We start from the raw sequence: 26877 nt of genomic DNA, 5'->3' as shown, positions 1-26877 counted from the left end.
CCTCATAAAGTTACAGTTTTTAGATGGGGGTTTAGTTTTCATGCAGATCTCTTCTCCCAGAAACAGTCATCTAGAATGACTTTGACTAGCTCTGTTTACTACAGTGTAGCCATGCGTAATGAAATGCTTAGAAAAAAGAAAATCTGGTATCAGATAGCAAAAGCATAAGGTTCTCTCTACCAGTTGTTGCCCTTAAATAATAAACATCTGTTAGGATGAAGGTGACATTATCACCACATCTGGCCGCTCTCTTCTCAGTTCGGATTAGTTAACTCAATAAATATGTATAATATGTCAACTTATATATGTCTAACAGATGTAACATGCTGTATTTCTATGCTTCATAGATAACCAGGATCTAAGTTACTTCTATTACTATGATCTTTCTTATACTGATTAAGTTCTAGCTTTCTTACTTAAAGCATCACATGTCAGTAATTTCTTCCCAACATCAGACCCCAGTGTCCGAGACTGAGATTCTGCCATTCTTCCTCCTTTCCTCTTTCCCTCTCTCCCTTCCTTTCTTCCTTCAGATGGTGAGTCTCAACCATTATTTGTTGATTTAACTAGATTAATTATCAGAAGGTAACCTTGTTCTAGAATTTTAAGGTTACTCTACTGTCCCCATAGAGTATTAGCAACAGAAATTGCCTGTAGATAAAAGTTAACATTAATGGTGATTAATTTAAGAACTGGAGGGAGTTATTTTGGAAGATAGGAATAAAATCAAGAGTTAATGTTATAAATTTTGGACCATAAGGGTAGAATATTTGCCAGGAAATCCACGTACCTACCTACATTCCTGCTACGATGATTGGTGCCGTTGTGAACGGTAGCCGTGGGTGGGGAGAGGCCTCTGTGTAGAAATGAAGTCCTTTAAAATCCAGATTCTGCAGACAATTCGCGGACGCCAGCAATAGTAAGGATGACTGGCTGGATGCAGTAGTGAAAAGAGTAAGGTCAAGGGCTAAAAGTCATACCATTGACTCACAGCTTTTCCATCGGTTATTTGAATGGTCAGTTTCAGGTCCCTGCTCTGTTGTTCAGTTTCGTCCTCAGGATAATCTTAATTACCTTACAGTTCGAATGTTCCACTTGACTGTAAAGTAGACCAAAAGAGAATTAGCTACTCTGTGTACTTTCCAACAACCAAATGAGGTACAAAAATAAAAATGAAGAATGTAGAATGAACTGCAGTTAAGATGCCAATACCTGGGGCACCTGGGTGGCTCAGTGGGTTAAAGCCTCTGCCTGCGGCTCAGACCATGACCTCAGGGTCCTAGGATCGAGCCCCGCATCGGGCTCTCTGCTCGGCATGGAGCCTGTTTCCCCCTCTCTTTCTGCCTGCCTCTCTCCCTGCTTATGATCTGTCTCTCTCTGTCAAGTAAATAAATAAAATCTTTTTAAAAATTAAATAAATAAGTTTTTTTAAAAAAGATGCCAGTACCTACTATATGCTAAGATATTAAGGATACCAAGTGCAACTGTTTAAGTAATCACTCAGAAATAGTTGACGTGGGACGCCTGGGTGGCTCAGTTGGTTGGACGACTGCCTTTGGCTCAGGTCATGATCCCGGAGTCCCGGGATCGAGTCCCGCATCAGGCTCCCAGCTCCATGGGGAGTCTGCTTCACTCTCTGACCTTCTCCTTGCTCATGCTCTCTCTCACTGTTTCTCTATCAAATAAATAAATAAAATCTTTAAAAAAAAAAAAAGAAATAGTTGATGCAGTGAGTCACCACATTTTTTCAAAACCATCATCAATCAGGTCTGAATTTGAGCCAGTAAGACCTTAAATATAAGGAAGTGACAGTTTCTTAAAAAGCAGAGCATATCTTTTTTAATGTGTGTTCAAATACAGACAGGCCGCCACAGCTCATTGCAAACTATCATTTGAGCAACCTCACTAACTAAGCACACAGTTACTTTGGCCTTGCCAAATAGCAAGCCTTCGATCTTTAGCAGGAGAGAGTTCTATTTGAACTATCTTGATAAATTATTTCCTTGGGTCTGGTTACTTTTGTTTAGGGTCATTCTTAAGGGACATCTGGGTTCTGTAAGTATTTTTTTATTCTGAACGTTAACACCACACGTGTTTATGGATGCAGTCTGGTACCAAGAACTTAGAGTTTTTGTTTTGTTCAGGAGGAGTCTGTGACCCTGGAGATTCTCATGAAAATGATGTCAGCCTGTACGCGAAGACTGAAGGAAGGAAAGAGCACATTACACTGGATACTCTTTCGTATTCCTCCTATAAGGTACTGATGCCGATTCAGGTACCAAATGACCCCACCCCAGATCTCCCTAGACAGTCCGAGTTCGAAACCATGGACATCCTGCTAGATGCGGAGGAGATCACTCTCTTAGAAGCCCAGGAAATTGCCAGATTTCTTTAAAAGTGACATGGATGGGGCACCTGGGTGGCTCAGTGGGTTAAGCCTCTGCCTTTGGCTCAGGTCATGATCTCAGGGTCCTGGAATCAAGCCCCACATCGGGGCTCTCTGCTCAGCAGGGAGCCTGCTTCCTACCCTCCCCTCTCTCTGCCTGCTTGTGATTTCTCTCTCTGTCAAATAAAAAAAAAAAATGAGATGGACATTTTAATATTCACTTTTTTTTCCTGATACAAACAAAAAAGGAGGTTTTTATCAGGACAAATGAAGTACGGCCCATTAGAGATGATAGGATGGAGTCCGGTACTCTTTACTCTTGTTCCCTAGAAAGCCCTCATTATAGCTTTCATTATAGAACCTCACAGACGTATCGGGCATAATGACTATTTATCCAGCATCTTAGGATTTCCTAGGCAGAAGGCATCATAGAAGTACAGATTATTGTCACTTTTTTTTTCTAATTATAACCACTGAAATTGACGTTTTTTTCCTTTGCCCTTTGGATTTAGGGCATGTGCTAGATCCGGTTATTTGCAAACATCTTCAAAATTATGTGTGACGCTCATCATTAGGTGTAGAACTATTGTTTTCTAGTTTCTATTGTTTTTATTGTTTCTATAGTTTTCTAGAAATCTATTGTAGATTTCTTTGCGCTGAGACTATGCTCACACATTCATTATTAGTTAGGCTTTTCTCCACATTGATGGCACCCTCGATACCGTAAAGAACTTGAACACAGCCAGCACCTAGCATTTTCTGGTTTCAGTTAGGAAGATGGGAGATAAACATTGAGGCTAGAATATGGAACAATCAGAGAAAGTATCTGGCATGCCCCATCTGCTAGGGTCATTCAAGTTAGACCCTTTGGGATTTTGTAATGGACTAGCTTTCCACTGGTGACTAGCTAGGGTTACACCCGCTCTGGTCAGCTGCATGCCTCAGACCAAGTCAGTTATGTTGGTTATTATGGATTAACTGGTTGACACTGGCTGTTACCACTTAGCATCCTGTTTTCAGAATACGTAGTTTGGCAACCGTTAGTGCCATTCAGATTCACTTTTTTTAAAAAGAAGGCTGATGATAGGGGCACCTCGGTGGCTCAGTGGGTTGGAACCTCTGCCTTCGGCTCAGGTCATGATCCCGGGGTCCTGGGATCAAGCCCTGCATCGGCCTCTCTGCTCAGCAGGGTGCCTGCTTCCTCCTCTTTCTGCCTGCCTCTCTGCCTACCTGTGATCTCTGTCTGTCAAATAAATAAATAAAATCTTTAAAAAAGAAAAGAAAAGAAGGCCGATGATAAAGGATAACATGAAGTTGCCTTTGTCTTGGGCCAAGGTGTATAAAATGAATGCATATGCTCTGATAACTTTTAAAGACCTTAGACTAATTAATCTTCAGGTAGAGAGGGCCTGATCAGGCACACATAGAGAGTTCCAAGTGCCTGCAAAGGAGGACTCCTGAGTGACTCAAACAGATACCCACTAAAGACCACATGGACTCCGTGAAATAAGAGTGAAACACGCAGGAACTTGCCCGGGGCTCATAAACAGCAGTTATATATTAAGTAGCTGCAAGACAGAATCTAGGAGAATTCACACAGACTCACATAGAGGGACGACGAGTGACTTCGGTTTCCTTTGTTTTGAAGGTTCCATCTTTAGTTTCTGTCGTCATCAATCCCGAACTTCAGACACCTGCGACCAGATTTTGTCTCAGGCAAAAGAACCATCAAGGACATAACAGGAACGTCTGGGCTGTCGACTTTTTCCACGTCTTACCTGTTCTCCCTTCTACGATGTCTCACATGATACAGTTTTCCATTAATCTGGGCTGTGGAACACATCAGCCTGGTAACAGGTAGGAAGTCCTATTCCGTGAGTGTGTAAACTCTCACACTGATTAGAAATGAACATGTGGGGGTGCCTGGCTGGCTTAGTCAGTGGAGTATGGGACTCTTGATCTCTCACTTGTGAGTTCGAGTCCCATGTTGGGTGTAGAGATTACTTAAAAAATAAAATCTTTAAAAAAAATAAACGAACATGTGGACTTGGCTATTAAGTCAGATAACTTCTCAGTAGGTTTCCAGCTGTATTTCTAATGAAACATCCTTTAAAAAGAAATACACACTTTCCTGATTATGATCTCCCTGATATGAGGAAGTGGAGATGCAACAGGGGAGGTTAAGGGGGTAGGAGAAGAATAAATGAAACAAGATGGGATTGGGAGGGAGACAAACCATAAGAGACTCTTAATCTCACAGAACAAACTGAGGGTTGCTGGGGGGAGGGGGATTGAGAGAAGGGGGGTGGGGTTATGGACATTGGGGAGGGTATGTGTTATGGTGAGTGCTGTGAAGTGTGTAAACCTGGCGATTCACACACCTGTACCCCAGAGGATAAAAATATATTATATGTTTATAAAAAATTAAAAAGAAAAAAGAAAAAAAATACACACTTCCCTCCACAAAGAGGAGCTCTTAATTAATATGTAGAGTATGACTGGATAATTTTAAGTAGAAATGAGTTCATTCTACGAGCTTGGTCTTAAGTATCAGAAGTGTTTGCATGCGCTGTGGCAGCCATTCATGCTGACAGATTGCCGAGAGAAGAAAAACAAATAAAACTGAAAAAAAGCTTGACCTCATGCGGGTTAGTGACCCCCTAATAATAGGCACCGAAATAAATTAGCACTTCAAGAGCTATGACTTCTCAGTTTCACTTCGCACAAGTGTTGCTCGTCCTTTCGAAGAATTTTGTGATCTCACATTCACGGGATGAGGTGGCGGTGTGAGACATGGTAATTGCCTTGCCATCTATCAGATTGAAGCACGCCAATCCAGTTCTCATTTGTTGGCTTTAAAAGATAGTCTGTTTCCCTCACGGTAATTTAACTGTTTGCCCTTTGAAGGCTGGTCAGACTGCAGGGGAGGGGAAGTGATCATTTTGGAAACAGCATCCTAAAATTTGTGACCCTAGTTCTACAAATGTTTAAGATACTTAGTGAAGGGTGAGTCTCTTCGTTTTCCCATCTTTGTACTTTTTTGTTGTGCTTGTCTTGGTGTTACCAGCATCAGCTTGGAGTTTTCCACCAACCATGGGCGCTCCTGGTCCCTCCTCCACACTGAGTGTTTGCCCGAGATCTGTGCTGGACCCCACCTCCCGCATAGTACGATCTACTCCTCCGAAAACTATAGCGGGTGAGTACGTTCTCCCTGAACCGGGAGACTTGAATCCATGTTGTGACTCAAAATCCAGGAGTAAACCTGAGATTCTACTTTTTCGTAATAGGTAAGGAAGCTGCCTTCTCATTTTCAGGTGATGTAGGAAGGATCTCACTTAGGAAAAAAAGCGCAGGGGGTACAATAACTTCAGTAAATCTGATGCAAGATCACAGCTTGCAGGGTCACTCATTCTTTACGTACTTGGCTTTTATATTTTGGATATATAAATTTAAATTCTGTATCATGATTGCATGTTTATTGCCAAAAAAGCTTCTTGCCAAGATACTTAGGGAAAGATGTAGCATAGAGAGGTAGAAGAAAGTGAAGCTGTGGGTTCAAACCTGGTTTTGCCATCTACTTGAGTAATGATATTTACTCTCTCACTTTCCCCTTCTAAATTAAGGACAATGGTACACCCCCTTTGAGGGCTGTTTAGAGAATTAAAGATGACTGTGCAAAACACCTTCCACCTTACAGAATAAGCACTGGATTAACTGGCAAAATTAAGTTGAGAATGATTTTCTTTCTTAGCCTCTCTTGAAATGTGCACAGGACCAGGGGAGAGCAAAAAGCAGAAAGCCCCATGTCGGCCCAAATGCATATCATAGAATAATATGTAAGGTCTGAGTATTGATGTAAAAATTCCTAAAAAGAATGTCTAAAAACAAAGAAAATATCACTTGCTATTAAGAACAAACGCATTACTCCAGTGCGATACGGGTGTTTTTAGCAGCTCTATGTCTGTCCAGTGCAATACGGGTGTTTTTAGAAGCTCCACAGGTGCAGTTGAAGAGATTATTGCCAAACTTTAGTGCTGCCCCAAGCATTCAGAAACTAGAACATCAAAGGCATGTAGAAGAGGTTCAAAAGATGAGAATGTAGCTGTGAAGCTGTCTTGTGCTAAATTTCTTGCAGGTGGAACCGCATAACGATTCCCCTTCCTAACGCAGCGCTAACCAGGGACACCAGAATTCGCTGGAGACAAACGGGACCCATCCTTGGAAACATGTGGGCAATTGATAATGGTTAGTTTACGCCTGTCATAATCACATGCCATTGATGCAGAGTCTTCCTGTGCTTTTGTTCACTGGCACAGACTTAATCACATTTCTAAGTCATGGTCTTGCGATTCATTAAAAGCCCTTTCTTCCCTTTCTCCTTTGCATTCCGTTAGAAGCCCAGGGATGCACAATCAGAAAAAAAAAAAAAAGGCAGCAACGTCAGCAATATTAGATGCCAGAATGTTTCAACACACATAATGTAGAAATGCGTAAAGCCCTGAAACGCAAATTCACAGCTGATGATGGGATATCCTAACATTTTCTTTGAATGTTTTACACAAAATTAACATAAACACTTCCCATACTGCATGTATTGAAATAAGATCCATTCTTCTCTTAGTAACTACTGCAACATCTGGAAGGCTTGTCGTTTAGAGGCAGACACCACGCATAAGGGAATATCATCTCTATAATGAAACTTCCGAAACAAAAGTTAAACTTCCTTCTCAGAAAACAGTGTAAGAGGAAAATGCAGATATGCATAAAATATCCTATGTTATCTTCAGTTTTTAAGTGAGTTGTTGATGGTTTTTACGTGACTTTAAAGCCAGTATCACCTGGAAGGATTGTACAGGAGAGAAGATATTTTAAGGTACTGGGGTGCATGGCCATAAATATCTTATATTTGTTATTAATAACCCACTCTGGTTTTTTAATCATTCTAATTATAGGCAGATTCATAGATTTCCTATTCTCAGAGTGTATCAATTTGACTGAGCAGTTACACTACGCGGAAGTAGAAAGGGAGGAAGAGCAACAGAATGTCAATACTTCAGCAAATTTAGCATAGCCACTGACTTTGTTCGATTTTATAAAGTTGGATACATCATTGTTTCATGCTAACTTCCATGTTTTTATAATGTTTCTGCTATTTTTACAAAAGACTTTATTTATTTATTGGAGAGGGAGAGAGAGCATGAGCAGGGAAGGGGGAGATGGAGCAAAGCAGGAGAGAGGGGGACAAGCACACTCCAGGCTGAGTCTGGAGCCTGATGGGGGGCTCAATCCCACCACCCCAAGATCATGATCCCAGCTGAAACCAAGAATCGGACACCCAACTAACTGAGCAATCTACCCAGGCAACCCAGTATATATGCTATTCTTAAATAATAAAAAAAAATTGATACACTTTTAATGAAATACATTCTTGAAACTCAGGAATAATTTCAGGCAAGATAATTTACTGATAACCCAACGTAAACTCTTTAAGCAGTCTGTATTCAGAGAAGACCATTAAGAGCCCCAGACTTCAGAGACCACGTAAGTTAACATAGTTCATTTAACATAGTGCATTTGCAAAACCATCTAAAAATTAATTTGGGTTGCCTGAGTGGCTCAGTGGGTTAAGCCTTTGCCTTCAGCTCAGGTCATGGTCTCAGCGTCTTGGGATCGAGCCCCGCATCAGGCTCTCTGCTCGGCCTGGAGCTTGCTTCTCTCTCTCTCTGTCTCTGCCTGCCTCTCTACTACTTGTGATCTCTCTCTCTGTCAAATAAATAAATAAGATCTTTTAAAAAATAAATAAAAATTAATTTGGTAAAATGGACTTCCTCCATTGGTAGAGTATGTTGCATAGCATTTGAGTTACAACACCTGTTAATTAGCTATGGGGAATAAGTATGTGTGCCTCTGGGTAGTAGGATATGGGTGACTTTTCCCCCTGCTGACGTACTTTTCAGAAGTCCTGTGATGAACTTATGTTACTTTGATAATAATAAAAGAAATCAAAAAACCTATAATAAAGCAAATGAGGAAATTAAGAGTGCTATGAAGCACATACAAGCCTATGAAAAGAATTATCTAAATTTCCTGAGGAAAGCTATTACATGATTCCAAGTCAGAATGTATCCCACCATCATGTTGTGAATCGAATGAGAAAAGGTAAGAATATAGGGAATGAGAATGGTTAGCAGTGAAGGTCAAATGCAAAACATGGGGCAGAATCTCCTCAATTCTGTTATCATCCTACATTACAAAAAGACCCGCTCTCTGGCTTCTTCACGAGACAAAGAAAGGACACACACTTAGTCCTTCCCAAGAGAAATGTGTGCCAGCTTGCCAAAGAACACTTCTGAAATCTCTCCCACTTCTCTATGGAATTCTAAGTCATGTCAAGGAAAATAAACTGAGAGAAAAAAACAGGTCAATATCCTACGTCTGTTAGGAATGTTTTTCCTGCTAGTGTGTACAGGAAGTATTTTTGGAATCACCCTGAAGTTCTTAGCAAAATGGAAAATCCTGGGGCAAAGTATGTTTGTTATCACTTTTTAATTTTTTCGACTTGATTAATAGTGATAAAAACAAATTTGTCCTTTCCATACTCTTAGGAAAAAGGGCCTATAGACTTACTCATGCCGTGAATCCCAATGACCCCATCATCAGTGGTGAGGGATGACAAGATTCTTAACTGCAATATTTTCATTGACTTGGAAAATCTTGTTTTATTGTTGAAATTTCTTTTTTACAATGGAAGCTTTTTGAACTATGACATGGGTGCATTCTAGGGCAGCCCTCCAGAGTGATCCCACAAAATGGAATGGACCATTTACAGGACTTAGAATAAATCCTACTGCAGCCATAAAATCAAGTGTGCTGGGAAAATAATCCATAAACTTTACCAGGCTAAAAAAGAAGGAAGCCCTTTCCTGATGTCTCAGTACTGGTGCTGTCCAGTAGGGGCCAACGAGGCAGATGGAGCAGGAAGAATTCTTGATCCCAGTGTTATGGTGATCATAACCATGTGGTACCAGACAGCAAGCTAAGCATGAACATTTCTTTTGCCCTTTCCTCCAAGGAAAAGAGGAAAATATCCCATTTTAAAGAATAGGAACACTGAGGCTTAGACTGGATAAATCACTTATCCAGAGTTTTCCAGGTGAAGAAGGAATTTGAATCTAGGGTTATTTGACACCTGAAACCCATAACTTTAACCACCCCGCCTGCTATCTGATCTCCTCCTCAACAATCAGCTTCCTTCAGCAAGAGTTGTTCCTGCCTGCTTTGTGTCACACTTTAATTAATTGGCTCCAGAGAACAAGTGTTTGTAGGAGCATTATTCACAGGGAAAATTATTTTTAAATTAAATTATTGGACTATTTTGACATGATCACATCATCCCAAGACAGAAAAAATGATCATGGAATGCAAATTTGTTTGTGCCTGAAATTGAATATGTGAGTCTTAACAACCATTGCGTCTTGGTTTAGTTCCATTTTTGTACTTTTCAGTGTGTTACTCATTGTACTGGTTGGTTATCAAGAGGCTTACTATCTTTAAATGTATTTGAGTCTATTTATCTCAGAACCTACCATTCAACCACTGGGAACCCTTTTCTTGGCATTCCAAAGGTTAGAATTGAGGTTTTTAATATCATTATCAGTCAGTCCCATCGTTTAGAAAAAAACCCTGCATTTCAGAGACAACTTGATGCACAACAACAGATTTTTAACTTCCCATTTCAGGAAGGTTGTATTTATTTTTAGAAAGATATGTATCAATCACCTGCAATGTGTTAGAGATTTTCCCCAGATAAGAATGGAAGTTGTGATTTTTAAATTTAATTATAACATCTCCATTTTGTGATATATCAAACTGATCCTTTGCAAATTCTTTATTTCTACCTAAAAAATATGAAACTTTATGGAGTGCCTGAGTGGCTCAGTGGGTTAAAGCCTCTGCCTTTGGCTCAGGTCATGATCCCAAGGACCTGAGCCCCAACATCGTGCTCCCTGCTCGGCAGGGAGCCTGCTTCCTCCTCTCTCTCTGCCTGCCTCTCTGCCTACTTGTGATCTCTCTCTCTATGAAATAAATAAAATCTTTAAAAAAAAAAATGAAACTTTAAAGAAAGTTTAAGTCAGAAGCATAGTATTCTGCCTGAAATCATTTTAGCTGAAGAGACTCCATTAAGGAACCCAAATCGCATGTTCCTACCTATTTTTGTTATGGAACATTAAAATCTTGAAAGAATTAATTTAAAACATTTCCAGCAGATTTGTAGCTAAGCACATACCTTGTCACACAGCACTCTATATGTCTCCCTGTTTTCCTGCGTACAACATGCATATAATGAGCTCAATTTTATGGGTATCACTGCACAAAATTGATTGACATGCTTGTGTTGTTCTTGGTTTTTCCAATTGGTTTTTGCCCTTATTTTTCACATGCTGTCTTTTGCTCTGCCTGCAGTTTATATTGGTCCATCGTGTCTCAAATTCTGTTCTGGCCGAGGACAGTGTACTCGACATGGTTGCAAGTAAGCATTTTTTTAAAATAATAATTATACTTATTTTTATTTTAATATATACTTTAGCTATTGTGGCCACAAGTCATTTTAACTTGTTTTGATTTCCTTTTTAGGCTTTTGAGGTCTTTTCAAGACCAAACTAGGATGTTCCAAAGGGAATTTAAGCATAGTAGAATATTAAGTGTCTTTTGTAGGTGGAAGTTGATGAATAAATAACTTTTCTATGAAGCTAAATTGTGAAAAATTTAGCATGCCTCATGTAAATTTGTGAACAAATTTGAATTCTTCATAGTTTGATGACTGCCTTTTCTGTCTTTGGTTACTTTCTTCAATATACTGCTTTTCCATAAACTTGTTCTAGTGTTCTTGAAGCATATTTTAATTCCTACCATGCTTCGTAAATGAATTATGCAAATCAGCACTGACCAAGGCTAAAGGATACTAGAATGAGCCAAATTTAGCAGATTTGGTAAGAAAAGTCATCTTTAAATATAATTTTGCAGTCTTGCTTACTTTCAAAAATCATTTGTCTTCAAAATGATATATGAATTATTTTACATAATAATGATGTTGAATATGAAGTCTGAAATCATATATAAATAGTTAACATTTAGTTACCACTGAAGCATTCTGTTATGTTTATAATGAGAATGGATATCCATATGTACTATGTCATTCCCTCATTAATATTTAATTATAAAATATCCTGGAAATTCCTGAAACCACAATCTTTGTTATATAGACAAGTTTTCAACCACTCTTCATCTAGTCTGTCTTCTTGTCCTCCAAACAAAGACAGTAATAATTAATTAATGGAGAACTCATAAAAGATATTTCTACTTGATCATTTGGAAATTATATGAGGCAAGACACTTGTCAGCACTGACATTAGAGTGTCGTGTTCACTTTTTAACTATATTACAATGAATTTAATTAACAAAAAACCTCTGCACAATAGAAATGTTTGAGAAAGTATTAAGGAATTGAAAAGTTCCTATTCATATTTCAAAACTGAACATGCATCTCTCCGTCTTTCAATAAAACTGCCAGTTCCCTCCCCAAAACACTTACTCATTGGGTCTCTGCTGCCTTAGCTTGTGCTTTCTTCAAGTTGTTCTCTTCATCTGTCATCCCTAACCAGGCCATCCCCTCATTTAGTGCATTTCTCAAATAAAATTAACACAAGAACACCAGACATCTGTGTAATTCCCGAAGTTGTCCTGAAAAGTTTTGAAAACAAATTATCTAAAATGACAGATGCTTTTATTAATGAAAATAGAAAGTGCTATTTCTAAAAGACCCATCTGTAATTAGAATAGTTATACTTCATCCTTTGTTCTTTTGTGTACAGTCTCCCTGTTAGCATTTGGTGGGCTTATTAAGGCAAGCATCTGTGTCGCTAATACTGGAGGCAAACGGAAGTCTGAATGGCAGTTCTATGCCTTTGGGCATTGTTCTTTTTGACACTGTACATTATCTTGAACAATCATTGCCTTTTCCTCCTACTGAGGTTTTGCAGAATATTTTCACCAGTTGGAACTTGAGTTTTCTTCCCTGTTTCTGACAATGTTTTATGTAATATTCATCGGTTTTGTTCATTAGTGGCTGTGCTAAATGTTTGACTACTACATCCTTTTCCAGCAATATGTGACTTGTCACGTATGAGCAAGATGCCATAGAAAAGACATTTATACTCAGTACTATTTCTTTTAAACGGATCCTTGAATTTGGAGCCTTGAAACTTTGTTTCTCTTCCCCCTTTGCTCCTCTCATCACTGCTGTTATTGGCTGCCAGGATTCTGCCTCTCCTGCTGCTTAACACTTTCTTGCCTGTGTATAATCCCCAGGCCTGGGTGTCTAAACTGACCATTCTTTATCCTGATAAGCCCACCCCTGTTAGAGGTACTAGTGAGAAGGGCAAAAAGCATTAGAAACTTTCCTGCCTGGGTGTCTTCCACATAGCTCAACCCTGGGGCCTTTTCTCCTGACACACAAGCCGACCATAATACTACATTTAAGGTTGGGTAGCTGAAGGAACAGGGGATATTTCTGGACTCAGGAGAGCCTTGGGCCATTCCTGGAATCTCCCGACTGTGTTACCTTACTGTTCTGCTGCAGAACAAAGGCTGCAAGTGTATTTTAAGTGTATGAATGAAATCTTGATCAGCATTTTATCCCAATTATATAACTTTCAATTATAAGTACACTTTCAAAACCATTACATGGGAACGGACTCCGACATGAGTCATCTCTAAATGATCACGAATGTGTCCCAATCACTGGTTCTAAGAAGATATATTTAAAAGACACAGAAATGCATTCTCCCTGAAATACATGCCTTGTTGGGGGACCCTGATTCCAGTGTGTGGCCATGGAAAACCACATTCAGTTTTCAAATGTCAAAATGTGTCCTCCTTAGCTAAGTTTTTACCCTTTTTGGAAACTGCTTGGCTATTTACCTTCTAAGTCGGTGAGATAACGTGTGAAAGAAGTAAACTGTTTGAGGCTTAATTTACAAGCTCCATAAATATGGGTTTTCTTCCCCGCTCCCATCCCTAATGCCCATCAACCTCCAGACTTCATGCTGCAGTAGTTTCTGGCATTTTAGGGTCCAACTTCCATGATAATATGATAGTTACTATAGCCCTTCTCCCCATAATATCCATAATATCCAAGATACATACAATTTGGCATTTGTTCATCCACTCTGTGGACCCTCTGTGAGGCCACCATAGATCCAGTATCAGCACTAGAACTAAAAAAAGTGGTTCAGAGAAAGGAGTGCCTGGGTGGCTCAGTGTGGTAAAGCTTCTGCCTTCAGCTCAGGTTATGACCCAGGATCCTGGGATCCAGCCCCACATCAGGCTCTCTGCTCAGCAGGGAACCTGCTTCCCCTTCTCTCTCTCTGCCTGCCTTCTGCCTACTTGTGATCTCTGTCTGTCAAACAAACAAATTAAATCTTTAAAATTAAAAAAAAAAAGGTTCAGAGTTATACCATAATATTACTTTTTTAAAAATTATTTATTTATTTATTTATTTTCAGCATAACAGTATTCATTGTTTTTGCACCACACCCAGTGCTCCATGCAATCTGTGCCCTCTCTAACACCCACCACCTGGTTCCCCCAACCTCCCACCCCCTGCCCTTCAAACCCCTCAGATTGTTTTTCAGATTCCATAGTCTCTGATGGTTCACTTCCCCTTCCAATTTCCCCCAACTCCCTTCTCCTCTCTAACACCCCTTGTCCTCCATGTTATTTGTTAAGCTCCACAATTAAGTGAAACCATATGATAATTGACTCTTTCTGCTTGACTTATTTCACTCTCAGCATAATCTCTTCCAGTCCCATCCATGTTGCTACAAAAAATACTTTTTTGGTAGTAGTGCAGTAAAAAAAAAAAAAAAAAAAAAATCTAATACTAATTCCCGATGAGTAAATGCCTTAAAATATAAGAAGTTTGTGATGTTCAACTATGGACTTATCTGTGGTGAATTTTCTAATATAAATACAGTAGGAGGCAAGTTGCTGTATGGGGTTTGTTGTGTTTTGTTTTTGTTCTTCCTGAAGCACTACTAATTTGGGATTCCACTGTGAGCAGCACAGTTCTGCTAAGAGCACCTATCTGGGTCAAGGTGTTTACATTCCCTTTATAGTGTCAATCTAAGTTTGAAATAAAAATAGATTTATTTTCCAATCTTTCCCAAGTATTTCCAATAATTTCTATCACAAACATAATACATATTTTTATATTTGTTCTTAGAGGAAATTTATTCTAGATATCTCTGGAAGTATTTTATTGATGTTTCTTTTACAAATTTAATTAACATCATTGTGTATAAAGTTATATACATAATAATATAATTTTTACAAAGATTTTAAACTAGCAAGTGCACAAATGTAGATACAGATAAATCACTGGCCTTGGCTAAGGTTGAGTGCTGAATTATTGTTTTAATCAACAGCTTTTTATATCAGGGTTGTGCAAAGACTATATTTTTCTGGAATATTTGCCATCAGTCACCCTTATCAAGTCTTCAGATTCATTGTTTTCCAAAGACTAATGAGCCTCACTTACCATTTAGTCAAATCCTGGCCCCTGGACCTCCTCCTCCCTGAATTAGATTCAAGGATCTCTGGAAGGACCAACAGCTTACAATTTTATTTTATGGTATCTCTTTCAGGTGTGACCCTGGATTTTCTGGCCCAGCTTGTGAGATGGCTTCCCAGACATTCCCAATGTTTATTTCTGAAAGCTTTGGCAGTTCCAGGCTCTCCTCTTACCATAACTTTTACTCTATCCGTGGTGCTGAAGTCAGCTTTGGTTGTGGTGTCTTGGCCAGTGGGAAGGCCCTGGTTTTCAACAAAGATGGGAGGCGTCAGCTGATTACATCGTTCCTTGACAGCTCACAATCCAGGTGAGTTAAGACAGGCTGGAACACATATTGAAACCGGATGCTAATGATTGAATTTATTTTCCATTTTTTTTTCCTTTTTTGGCTGACATGTACATCTTCCAATTTTTAATGGAGAGGGAGTTCACAGTTTATACAGGGTTAATTTGCCCTAGTTTTTAATAAATTAAAAGGTCTACTAATGACTGATGAGGTTTTTAAACATAGGAACTGTTAACATCAAAACTGTGTTCTTAAGCCAAGGGTTAGTTAATTATTTATGTAGCTTTATTTATTGACAGCTTGCAGAGGATGATTAGATTGACTCTACATCTTCCCTTCCCCCAGTGCCTAATAAATAATGCAGTAAAGGAATGATTGGCATTTGAAGTGTATGTACACAAGTACATAGTGTGCAAGTATGTATAAACATACACTTGCATTTGTATGGGTATATCTGCCTATAAACATGCATTGACCTCATCTTCTATACATATTCATACATCTCACAGTGAAATTACTTACATTTTATAAAAGGGAGATGAGTGGGAGCATGCAGCTTTTGAGTAGTTTGTTTGGAATTCTTTAAAAGCCAAAATGAGCATTATGATTAAAAATGTTTCTGCACACACTAATTACAGACAATTCATGTCTAGGTTTCTCCAGTTCACACTGAGGTTGGGGAGCAAGTCCGTTCTGAGCACATGCAGAGCCCCTGACCAGCCTGGTGAAGGAGTTTTATTGCATTATTCGTATGATAATGGGATAACTTGGAAACTCTTGGAGCACTATTCCTATCTCAACTATCATGAGCCCAGGTACGTTGGAAAGCTTTTGGAAAAATGGTTAGAGTGATTATCTCCTCTCTGGGGAAATCATCATTCAACTGGTGTAATATTCAAGATATTTTCCCACTGAGGGATGATGAGGATGAAGATTGATGCGTATTGCAATAAAAAGCTAGCAAGTCACATTCTTCTATTTTATTTGTCCTACTGATTTCTGATAAGTTGAAGAAATTTATTCTAGTATCTTGAAATGTATATCTAAGGGAAATATTTTGATGTCCAGGAAAGAGAAAAACACTTAACACTATAATCCTTTTCAACCCTACTGCAGCCTATTGGGTGTGATTTTTATATAGTACTAAATTATAAATGCTGTTAACAAGTATTTGTTATCAATATATTATAATATGTTATAATAAATTTCATGAGACAGTAATTCATAAAACCTGATAGCCAGTATATATTTAAAATTTGCATGTAATATGAATATGTAATTATCATAGGTAAGTTTTTCTAGCCGGTATCGAGTTCCTGGCAAAAATGGAATGTGAGGATTTACTTAAGGTCCTTTCTTCAGGCCACTTTTGGTTTTTTTTTAGCTTATCCATTTCATAATCTATAGGTGCAATTGTGAGATTTAAGTCTTATTTGAAGCAGAGCCATCCTTTGAAGTGAGCAGAGTAGTAATCCCCATTAGTGGTACAATTTCAGAAATGTCCAAAAGTTCTGTTTTCTTCTAGAACACTATTTTATTTTATTTTATATATTTTTTCCAGTGTTCCAGAATTCATTGTTTATGCACCACACCCAGTGCTCCATGCAATACATGCCCTCCATATTGGCCTGCTCACTGAAATTCTTTTTTTAAAGTTGCAGAAGAGAAGCATGAGAAAATAAAGTATCTTTAGAAGAGGTAACACTGGGGCATATTCCCAGTTAGTAAAGAACTGACACCATTTGCCTTTCCGGAAGTACATTTTGATCACGAGGGAAGGTAAAACTGAGTGAGGGCTTTGGACTCTGAGGTTTGCACTGACACCAATGCAAAAAGACAGGGGCACCGATGTTAGATTTTATATACCTAAAAATGTTGCCGACAGCAGTCCCTACATTTAGGTGTTTACAAGTAAATGACAACTTTTCTTTTCCTAGAAAATAAAGTAACATGTAACAGAGATAATAGTTAACAAATGTTATGAATTACAATTATTTACTTTATAAAATTTTAAAATCACAGCAGATGTGCTGAATATTTTCCCTATAAAGGTAAATGAAAGATGAAGCTTAATTTTCTCATTCCATAGACACATATGAATACCAAAGAAACATTTCATAGACTCTCCATAATAAATATTAAAATAAAATTAAATGAAAATCATAATAATGATGAAAGCATGAAGAAAATATTGTTGTCTAAGTTAACTTGGCCTAAAACCCAATTTTTTCTAACCAGGATGGACAGCTCCAAAATTCAATAATCAATCTTTATCATGAAATTTAATTAATCTTTGTTGATATGAAAAATAATTACACATTTAATGTGCTATTGCAAAGGTGCATTTAATCTTGCCTGCCATTTGACAGCAACATTTTTCTTCTACGCAGAATCAACCTGGCTTTTCAGCACTAGGTATGTGCATAGCTTGAAAGATTAAGATCAAGTGGAGATTTTTTTAAAAAAGAGAACATGGTGGGAGGTATCAGGAACACTTTTATTTTCTACGCATGTACCTCTGTCCACGAGACTCTTCCTCCATCTCCCTCTTTCTTACAAATATTAATAAAAGGCGACATGGCAGAAGTAGAATTTGATATATTCTAAATTCTAAATTATTTTATATGATAAATAATACAAACCATGTAAGTTCTTCATAGGAGACTTAAATATATCTTGATGCCTTTAGCCATTTGCTGTATTTTCTTCAGTATAAATTGCTGCCTGTAATTGACGTCAATCCCATATTGTCCCTTTCAGCCTTGGCTGTTAGAAAATGAAGTATGATCCATAAATTAGAGATGCTAGTTAGATAACCACTATTACTCCTCACTGATTTCAAACAATTTATTTGCCTCTGAGTCACTCAGTAAACAGGAGGACTCTATCTGCTTGCAGTTCATAAAATGTAAAGCCTGTACATTTATCTAAGCTGATCTTGTAATTCAGACTGACTAGAATGTCAAGAACTAACTGGTATTTCTAATGTAAAACTTGGTATCACTGCCAAAACTAAAATTATTCTAGATTTTTCTTAATTATAGGGCTTCTTCTTTTTTTTTTTTTTTAGATTTTATTTATTTATTTATTTGACAGATAGAGATCACAAGTAGGCAGAGAGGCAGGCAGAGAGAGACAGGAGGAAGAAGCAGTCTTCCTGCTGAGCAGAGAGCCTGATGCAAGGCTCAGTCCCAGGACCCTGAGATCATGACCCGAGCCAAAGGCAGAGGCGTTAACCCACTGAGCCACCCAGGCGTAGGGCTTGTTTCTTATTCTAAAATTATTATAAAGCCTATTTTTATTTTAGTTTTGCTTTGATTATTGTCTGTGATGGCAAGACATGTCTGAGGTTAGTATCTTCCCCAAAAGCAAGATCGATAACAGAAAGGTGACCCAGGTTAGGAATATTCGGATCAGATGGTTCCACGGCCATCCTGACCAGCAGCTGCAGTTTGCACAGAGCCGTGGAAGCAGAGATTCCCACCCTACCTCAGATATGAAGTGAATGTCAAGATCACGGGCTCTATAGCCATCCCTCCTAGATCCAGCTCTGGGCACTGGCACGTAAAAACCGCTTAGCAATTGGGAGAACATTTGATCTTTCTGTGCCTCAGTATTCGGATTTCTCTTCGGGTTTATGAACAATATGTACTTCATTTACACAGCAAGAATTTGATGAGTTTTTGTTGTGTCCCAGATACTGTTCTAGGTACTAAGATATAATATGAAAAACCAGAAAATGTCTCTGACTTTTGCTATAGGGCTATTATCCCAACTTCACAGACACAGAAGTTGAGTACCTTCCTTGCAGCTGCAAACTTATTAACTACTAGTTAATATGAACTACTAGCTAATAAAATTTATTAACTATTAGTTAATAAGTCAGTGAGAGTGGGGATTTTAATCTAAGAGTCTGATTACAGACCCCATAGTCTTAATGTCTCTGCCAAGGAACTTACTGGTCATTTCAATATCTGATATCACACACACACATATGTATGTGCTAAAATAAAGGAAATGAAGGAAAATAACCTTTGAAGTTGCCTGAGAAATTCAACTTTTCAGTTGTTATTTAAAAATTATATTTATTTTCATCAGAGAGAATAGTAACTGCTTCTAAAATTATTAATATGAGGGAAGATTATAATTTTCTAGTAATGTGATGGTCAAATTAAATTATTAATGTATGTTTTCATTATTCAGCCAGTTTAAATATAGTTCAGTTATTTTATTTCTTTACATATTTGATATGTGTTAATATAAATAAACATACTTACTTGATTATTTAGTAAATACCTAGGAATTAAAGTGAAAATTATTAAAATATTCAACTTAACTAAACTTTACTCCTCTAATAAATTCACATTGGTAAAAAAATGAACAGACTTAAAGTATTTAAAACCATAAGTATTTAAAGGTATTTAAAAACCATAAATGTTATGGCTATGTCTTTTTAATTTAAGCAGTGTTTTAAAATTTCTATTTCTGTATTTGAATATTGACTTTCAATTATTTAAAAAGTATATTTTCTCACATTGCAAAAAACTTCTACCAGTTTTTTACTGGTAGTTTGTGTACTTAATAGTGATGAAAATCATGTTATTCTAACCCACATTTCCATATAAAAATTATTTAAAGAGAAAATAGATATTATTTTTCAGTAACTGAGTATTTAAAAATTATGTTTCCAAGATGTGATTTGACATTTTTTATGCAATAACTATGAGTAAATATAATACAAATGTGAAAATCAATCTAATTTCTAATTAAATCCCACCATAGACATTGAAGTTTATAAATAATTTGTTTCTAAGTTATCCAACTAGTCACCTGTCTTAGGGAGCTTTCCTTTGCTCACTGAGAAAAAGACTTGGTCCCTTTAGCGTGTGTTTACTGCGAACACCTCTCCTGGTGCTTAATTGTACACTGATGGAGACAAATGTTCCATTTGCCATTTGCTTCATATCTCACCTTGTGTATGGATGTGAGCAGCATGGTCCTGTGATTTATGGAGCTCTCAAGCAGATGTCGTTGCAGTGGCAATTAATGTATGGTTCCTGCTGCTGTGTACAGTAATTGCTCCTGGAAATTAGATATTATTCTTAATTTTCTTCCCCATTTGTCACATCCAGGTTTGTTGTCATAGCCACCGTGACACAGCAAGTCCCCTCATACACTGGGCTAGACTCACAGGAGTTAGGAAGTGCCACAGTTCCAACCAGCCTCAGACTGTAATATATGGACCAAGATGCCCGTGATCCTTTTTCGGACGAAGACAAATCCTGCTACTTTGACAACTAGGTCTTATTGAGTTAGCTTTTCTGAAAGCAGATGAGTGAAAGCACTCACATTTTTGGATGTGTTTAGAGGACTTTGTTTGAGTCAGACAAGAAATTGGGAATCTCAGAAGAATGTGGATAATAAAGGGAGAACTATTTTTTTTAAATGCTGTGCCACAAGGTAAAAAATACTCTGCTATGAATGTTCATGTTTTAAGATATCAACGTAATCAGAACTTTTACTTTTTTTTTTTTCTTCAGAATAATCTCTGTAGAGTTACCAGATGATGCAAGACAGTTTGGAATTCAGTTCAGATGGTGGCAACCATATCATTCTTCCCAGGGAGAAGACGTGTGGGCCATTGATGAGATTATCATGACATCTGTCCTTTTCAACAGCATTAGCCTTGACTTTACCAATCTTGTGGAGGTTACTCAATCTCTGGGATTCTACCTTGGAAATGTTCAGCCATACTGTGGCCATGACTGGACACTTTGGTAAGAATTTCATCTCTATTATTGTTATAATTTGCATTGAGGATTGGAACATAAGAATAATCTTCTAATCCACCCAGCACTTAGTCATTTGCTGACAAATACTTACTGAATACGAACCATTTCAAAAGTCATTATGTCTGCAAGTAAAGTATCTTGGGAAGGAGGACTGAAAGCAAAATACTGATAGATTTAAATAAGTATAAATTTCACCATAGTTATTAATCTCAAATTTTTATTTCCCACTGTTATATATAAAAACCCTCTTCCAAAAGTGTTAGTAACTAAAGTGACTAACACATTGTCCCATCCTGGAGGCCCACCATGACCATGGTGAAATGTGAGATCACTCTTATGACTATTTTAATAAAATTTGTCATAACTAGTTCTATTTTCATGCTATCTTGCATAAAGCCCAGGAATTTTTTCATCCCTTATTTATTGATGAGGATCTCCTTTCAAACCCATCATATCGGGCAATACTGGACCACTCACCCATACAGTTAATGTTGTTGGGGTTTCAAGGGTATGGACTATCCTAGTCAACATATTTTCCATCTTAGATTTATCATCAAATGCAAACGTAACTATACATTAAACAGTAAATAAATATAATAAATAGTAAATAAATAATTGAAGACCATGATTAGGACTTTAAGAACATCCGCAGAATGATGTTCAGTGATTAACTGGCATCAGGAGGTGGATACGTTGGGTAGGAAGAAGGAGGAGGCTATGTCCAGGGAATTCAGTTGATGGATGTGATAAATTCCACTGATGAGAACGTAGCAGTAAAAAGAAATTCCAGCCACATGAAGATCTGAAAGAAGACCATTCTAACCGCAGGAAAATTTGCAGTATATAACTCCAGAAGGGAGACTTACCATGGCATATTCTAGGACCAGGAAGCCCAGGAAGGGAGGGAGTGGATATCAGGAACAGAAGCCAAGAGTTGTGTAGAGGCCAGACCACATAGGACTTCTAGGCCCGGTGACTCTAGATTAAACCTCAGGTCTGCATCATTCCAAAATGCACAGCCTTCAGCAGTGTACATACTGTCCCTCTCTGAGTTCCTCTAGGGCTTTAAACGTGATTGAGGAATAATTTTCTCAGAGAGTTTTACTTTCTATGGAGTCATGGTCAGACCAATTTAATTTCTGCCGACAAATCTCACCGAAAGCTATTCACTGCAGTGGTCTCCAGAGAACATACCATAAATGACCCATCAGTGGCCTTATCATAATTAGAGGCAAATTTTACACACCATTGCACAGAAAATTACCTTTGATGGGAATGATGCATGGACATCACATCGCACACACAGCAGGCTAACAGTCTAGCATCAAAATGACAGCTAATGGAATGGAAGTATGGCCGGTCACTTTTGCTGCAAGCACTGTTGAACTAGATAGAATGAAATTTCTATATGGGAGAGTGTAAAAGGCTATATTGTGTGATTTTTATTTGATAGCCTCAGATGCTTGTTTTTATGGACATTCGTTCTTGGTCCTCGAGCCTTCAAAGACAAAGGGGTGAGCTGAAGTAAGAAGATGCAAAGATGTAAACCAAAATGAGATTTGTTAGATTTATATGCTTCTGAAAATTTAAATTGACCTGAATTAACAGTAACACAAATCAGTCATATATCATAAGCCATATCCCCCAAGATTTGTATAGCAGGTTTTTCCCCCAGCACTTTTAATGCAACAAAGAGTCATATCATGAATGCAAGTCCTGTATCATGTTTATTTTCATAAAGAGTTAACATCTGCTCAAATAAACTCCAAAGTTGCTGAGCATTTTAATTTAACACTCGGGTTGAATGCATGATAACAGCAGTTTAATTTGTGTGCTTTGATCAAAACCCTAAGAACAATATCCTTTCACATGAGTCTGATGAATATTCTTAACCCACCACTGCTTTAATTGGTGGAGATACATTTACTTTGTGAAAATACAATCACAGTAATTATAGAAAACCATAAGAAAATATAAATAATTGTACAATCCCCATGGGCACCTTAAGCAGCCCCGTGGGAGTTTTATTAACAACCACGTGTGAGCAATCAGATTTGACTTTCTGATCTCCTCGGAAACGAAAAGGAGTTGTCTTGGTTATGAAACAACAGAGTATACTCTGGCGGTGATAATGAGACTAGAGAAATACATTAACCACTTTAATAAGGACATGAAAAATTCTCGCTGCTCATTAAAATGAAACAACATGGAAGATCTCAAACTGTTCCCATTTTCTTAGCCAGTGAGTCAGAATAAAACCCCTTTTAATGACACTGTTTTCTCTCTGCTGCTGTTGAGGAATATATTGTTCAAGTTCAATGAGAACTCACTTTGGATATGTTTTTCAGAAATACTTGTTACAGTACTGAAATTCAAGTGGTGGTATTACAAACTATTTATCCTAACTACCTAGTCCAAGATGAGTTGTTATTTTTTTTTTTTTTTTTTTTTTTACGTAAAACCTTTGAAGCATATTATCTTATTAAACATTCTTTGAACATGTTCAAGTATGTCCCCTCTGCCCTTCAATGACCTCATTCCTCTCAGGGGAAATTTTGAAATGTATACATGTTCTCTACAAATGGTTGGTGTTAAATTAATTATTGTTGGCCTTTCCCAGCTGTGAGTTCATTTGGTTCTCGTTTTCTAACTCATGACTTTCCATGTGCATGGATTGTGGCTGCTGAGTGTTCTCCAGGGAGAACTTGGACAATTGCTTTTTCATTAGAAGAATTAGAGTCAATATGCTATAAATCACTTTACAGTGTGTCATCATAGAGCACTTTTTTCCACAGAGAGATGAATTGCTGTTAATTATTTGTAGTACTTTCTTTCTTCCATGCCCAGTATCTGAATCACAACCTTTATCTGCTTTATGTTCTAAAAATAGCCTTTAAAACTTCCTTTATATATTTTAAGATCACTAAGGGAATAATTTTAGTTGAGGTTTATTAAAGATTATCTGCCTAATACTATTAGTGATAACTCTAAGGGACATTGACATTCGTCTGTCTTATCTAATAGACTAGTGAGGTATACAGGTGGTAAGGACTGTGCTGTCTATATATATAAGATTTTGATTTCAAAATGTCTATAACTGTGAGGGATGGTTGTTATAGCATGTTAGAATTGACATTTGGTTTTAGTAGCAGACAAAAGGAGTTTTCCAGACAAGCAAAAGCTGAAGGAGTTCAGGGCACCTACCTGGCTCAGTCAGTAGAGCAAGTAACTCTTGATACCAGGGTCATGAGTTCAAATGCCATGTTAGGTATGGAGCCTACTTTTAAAAAAGAAAAGGCTGAAGGAACTCAGCACTGCTAGGCAGGCCTTACAAGAAGTGTTATAGGGAACTTTGAAAGCTGAAACAGTAGGGCACTAACTAGTAACAGAAAAACATTTGAAAGTATAAACCTCCCTGGCAAATGTAGGTATATGGTTAAATTCAGAATACTTCAATGTTGTAATGATGGAAGCTAAATTATTTATAAATTTAGTGTGAAGATTAAAAGACAAAAGTAGTAAAAATAACTCTAATTACAATAATTTGTTAATGGATACACAAGATAAAAAGATATAAATTATAACATCAAAAACATAAAATGTGGGTAAAAATGTGGAGCTTTATAGTACCCATCCAAACTTGAGTTATCAGCTTCAAATAGACTGTTACAAATATAAGGTATTTTATATAAGCCTACAGTGCCAACAAAGTAAAAACCTATAGTACATATACAAAAGATAAAGAGAAAGGAATCTAAGCATACCGCTACAGAAAATTATCAAATCACAAAGGAAAAGAGCAAGCAAAACAACAAATGAATTAAAAACAGCCAAAAACCAATTAACAAACAGCAATAGTTAGTTCATACCTATCAATAGTCACCTTAAATGTAAATGGACAAATGCTCCAATCAAATGGCATCGAGTGGCTGAATGAATAAAAAGAAATAAGACCCAAATACATGCTGCCTATGAGAGACTCAGCTTTGCTTTAAGACCACATAGAGGCTGAAAGTGAAAGGATGGAAAAAATATTCCAGACAGTTGGAAGCCAGAAGAAAGCAGCGTTAATTAAGCTTGTATCAGACAAAATACACTTCAGGGAAAAAGCATAATAAGAGTCAAGAAGGTCACTATATAATGGTAAAGGAGTCAATCCAACAAATGGATACAACACTATGCCCAACATAGGAGGACCCAAATATATAAAGCAAAAAGTAACAGATCTAAAGGAAGAAATAGACAACAATGCAATAATAATAGACTTCAGTAATCCACTTTCGATAATGGATAGAGCATCCAGACAGAATATCAGTAAGAAAACATTGAACTTAAAGGTCACATTAGACTAGAAGGACTTAACAGATATTTACAGGACATTCTATCCCATGCAAAGAATACATATTCTTATCGAGCAGACATGAAATGTTCTTCAGAATAGATAATATGCTAAGACACAAAACAGGTCTTTAAATTTTTAAGATGACGGGGCGCCCAGGTGGCTCAGTTGGTTAAGCGGCTGCCTTTGGCTCGGGTCATGATTCCAGGGTCCTGGGATCGAGCCCCGCATGAGGCTCTCAGCAGAGAGCCTGCTTCTCTCTCTCCCCATCTCCTTGCCACTCTGCTTACTTGTGCTCTCTCTCTAGCTGTCAAATAAACAAATAAAATATTTTTTAAAAAAAATTTTAAGATGACTGAAATCTTATCAAGCAACTTTTTAAAAACTATCAGAATGGTATGACATTAGAAATCAACTACAAGGAGAAAATTTTAAATTTCATAAATGTGGAGATTAGACAATCAATGCATGGAGAAAATCAAAGGAAAAATCAAAAAAATAATTTGAGACAAATGAAAATGGAAGTAGAGCACACCAAAATGTATGGGATGCAGTAAAAAGAAGTTTCAAACAACAAATGCCTACATTAAGAAACAAGAGGAGCGCCTGGGTGGCTCAGTGGGTTAAGCCTCTGCCTTCGGCTCAGGTCATGATCTCAGGGTCCTGGGATCGAGCCCCGCATCAGGCTCTCTGCTCAGCAGGGAGCCTGCTTCCCCCTACCCTTACCTGCCTCTCTGCCTACCTGTGATCTCTGTCAAATAAATAAATAAAATACTTAAAAAAAAAAAAAAAAACAGGGGCGCCTGGGTGGCTCAGTGGGTTGGGCCGCTGCCTTCGGCTCGGGTCATGATCTCAGAGTTCTGGGATCGAGTCCTGCATCGGGCTCTCTGCTCAGCAGGGGGCCTGCTTCCCTTCCTCTCTATCTGCCTGCCTCTGTCTACTTGTGTTCTCTGTCTGTCAAATAAATGAATAAAATCTTTAAAAAAAAAAAAACAGTTGTGTTAGTTAAAAAAAAAAAAAAAGATCTCAAATAAACAACCTAACTTATACTTCAAAGAAGTAGATAAAAAAGAAAAACTAAGCCCAAAGTTAGCAGAATGAAGGAAATAACAATCAGAGCAGAAATAAATGAAATAGATATTAAAAAGTAGAAAGGTCTATTAATGAAAGAGTGAGGGTTTTTTTTTTTTTTTTTTAAGATTTTATTTATTTGCGAGCATGACCGAGGGGAGAGGGAAGAGGGATAAGCAGACTCCCTGCTGAGCAGGGAGCCCAATGCAGGGTCCTGGGGTCATGACCTGAGCCAAAGGCAGACCTTTAACTGACTGAGATTAACTGACTTGAGCCACCGAGGTACCTCATAAGAGTGGATTTTTGGAATAAAAAAGATAGGCAAAAACCCAAAAGACTCCACTCCAAAACTGCTAGAACTTATACAGGAAT

At 37.7% G+C, this 26877-nt stretch overlaps 1 protein-coding gene across 3 annotated transcripts in view; it reads left to right on the top strand.

The window, feature by feature from the left end:
• The window catches only part of RELN (reelin), a 496502-nt gene that overhangs the window by 320571 nt on the left and 149054 nt on the right, over positions 1–26877 (top strand). For all 3 annotated transcript variants that reach the window (XM_059396996.1, XM_059396995.1, XM_059396994.1), the window contains exons 13-20: positions 2145–2257; positions 4035–4243; positions 5454–5582; positions 6522–6631; positions 10850–10916; positions 15091–15324; positions 15957–16118; positions 20844–21080. In XM_059396996.1, the coding sequence (XP_059252979.1) occupies positions 2145–2257; positions 4035–4243; positions 5454–5582; positions 6522–6631; positions 10850–10916; positions 15091–15324; positions 15957–16118; positions 20844–21080 (1261 nt within the window). The remainder of the gene's footprint in view (positions 1–2144; positions 2258–4034; positions 4244–5453; positions 5583–6521; positions 6632–10849; positions 10917–15090; positions 15325–15956; positions 16119–20843; positions 21081–26877) is intronic.

Source organism: Mustela nigripes, chromosome 4 (genome assembly GCF_022355385.1).
Source record: "Mustela nigripes isolate SB6536 chromosome 4, MUSNIG.SB6536, whole genome shotgun sequence".
Classification (NCBI taxonomy): Eukaryota; Metazoa; Chordata; class Mammalia; order Carnivora; family Mustelidae; genus Mustela; species Mustela nigripes.
The sequence above is the reverse complement of the archived record's forward strand: the minus strand, read 5'-3'. Positions and strand labels throughout refer to the sequence as shown.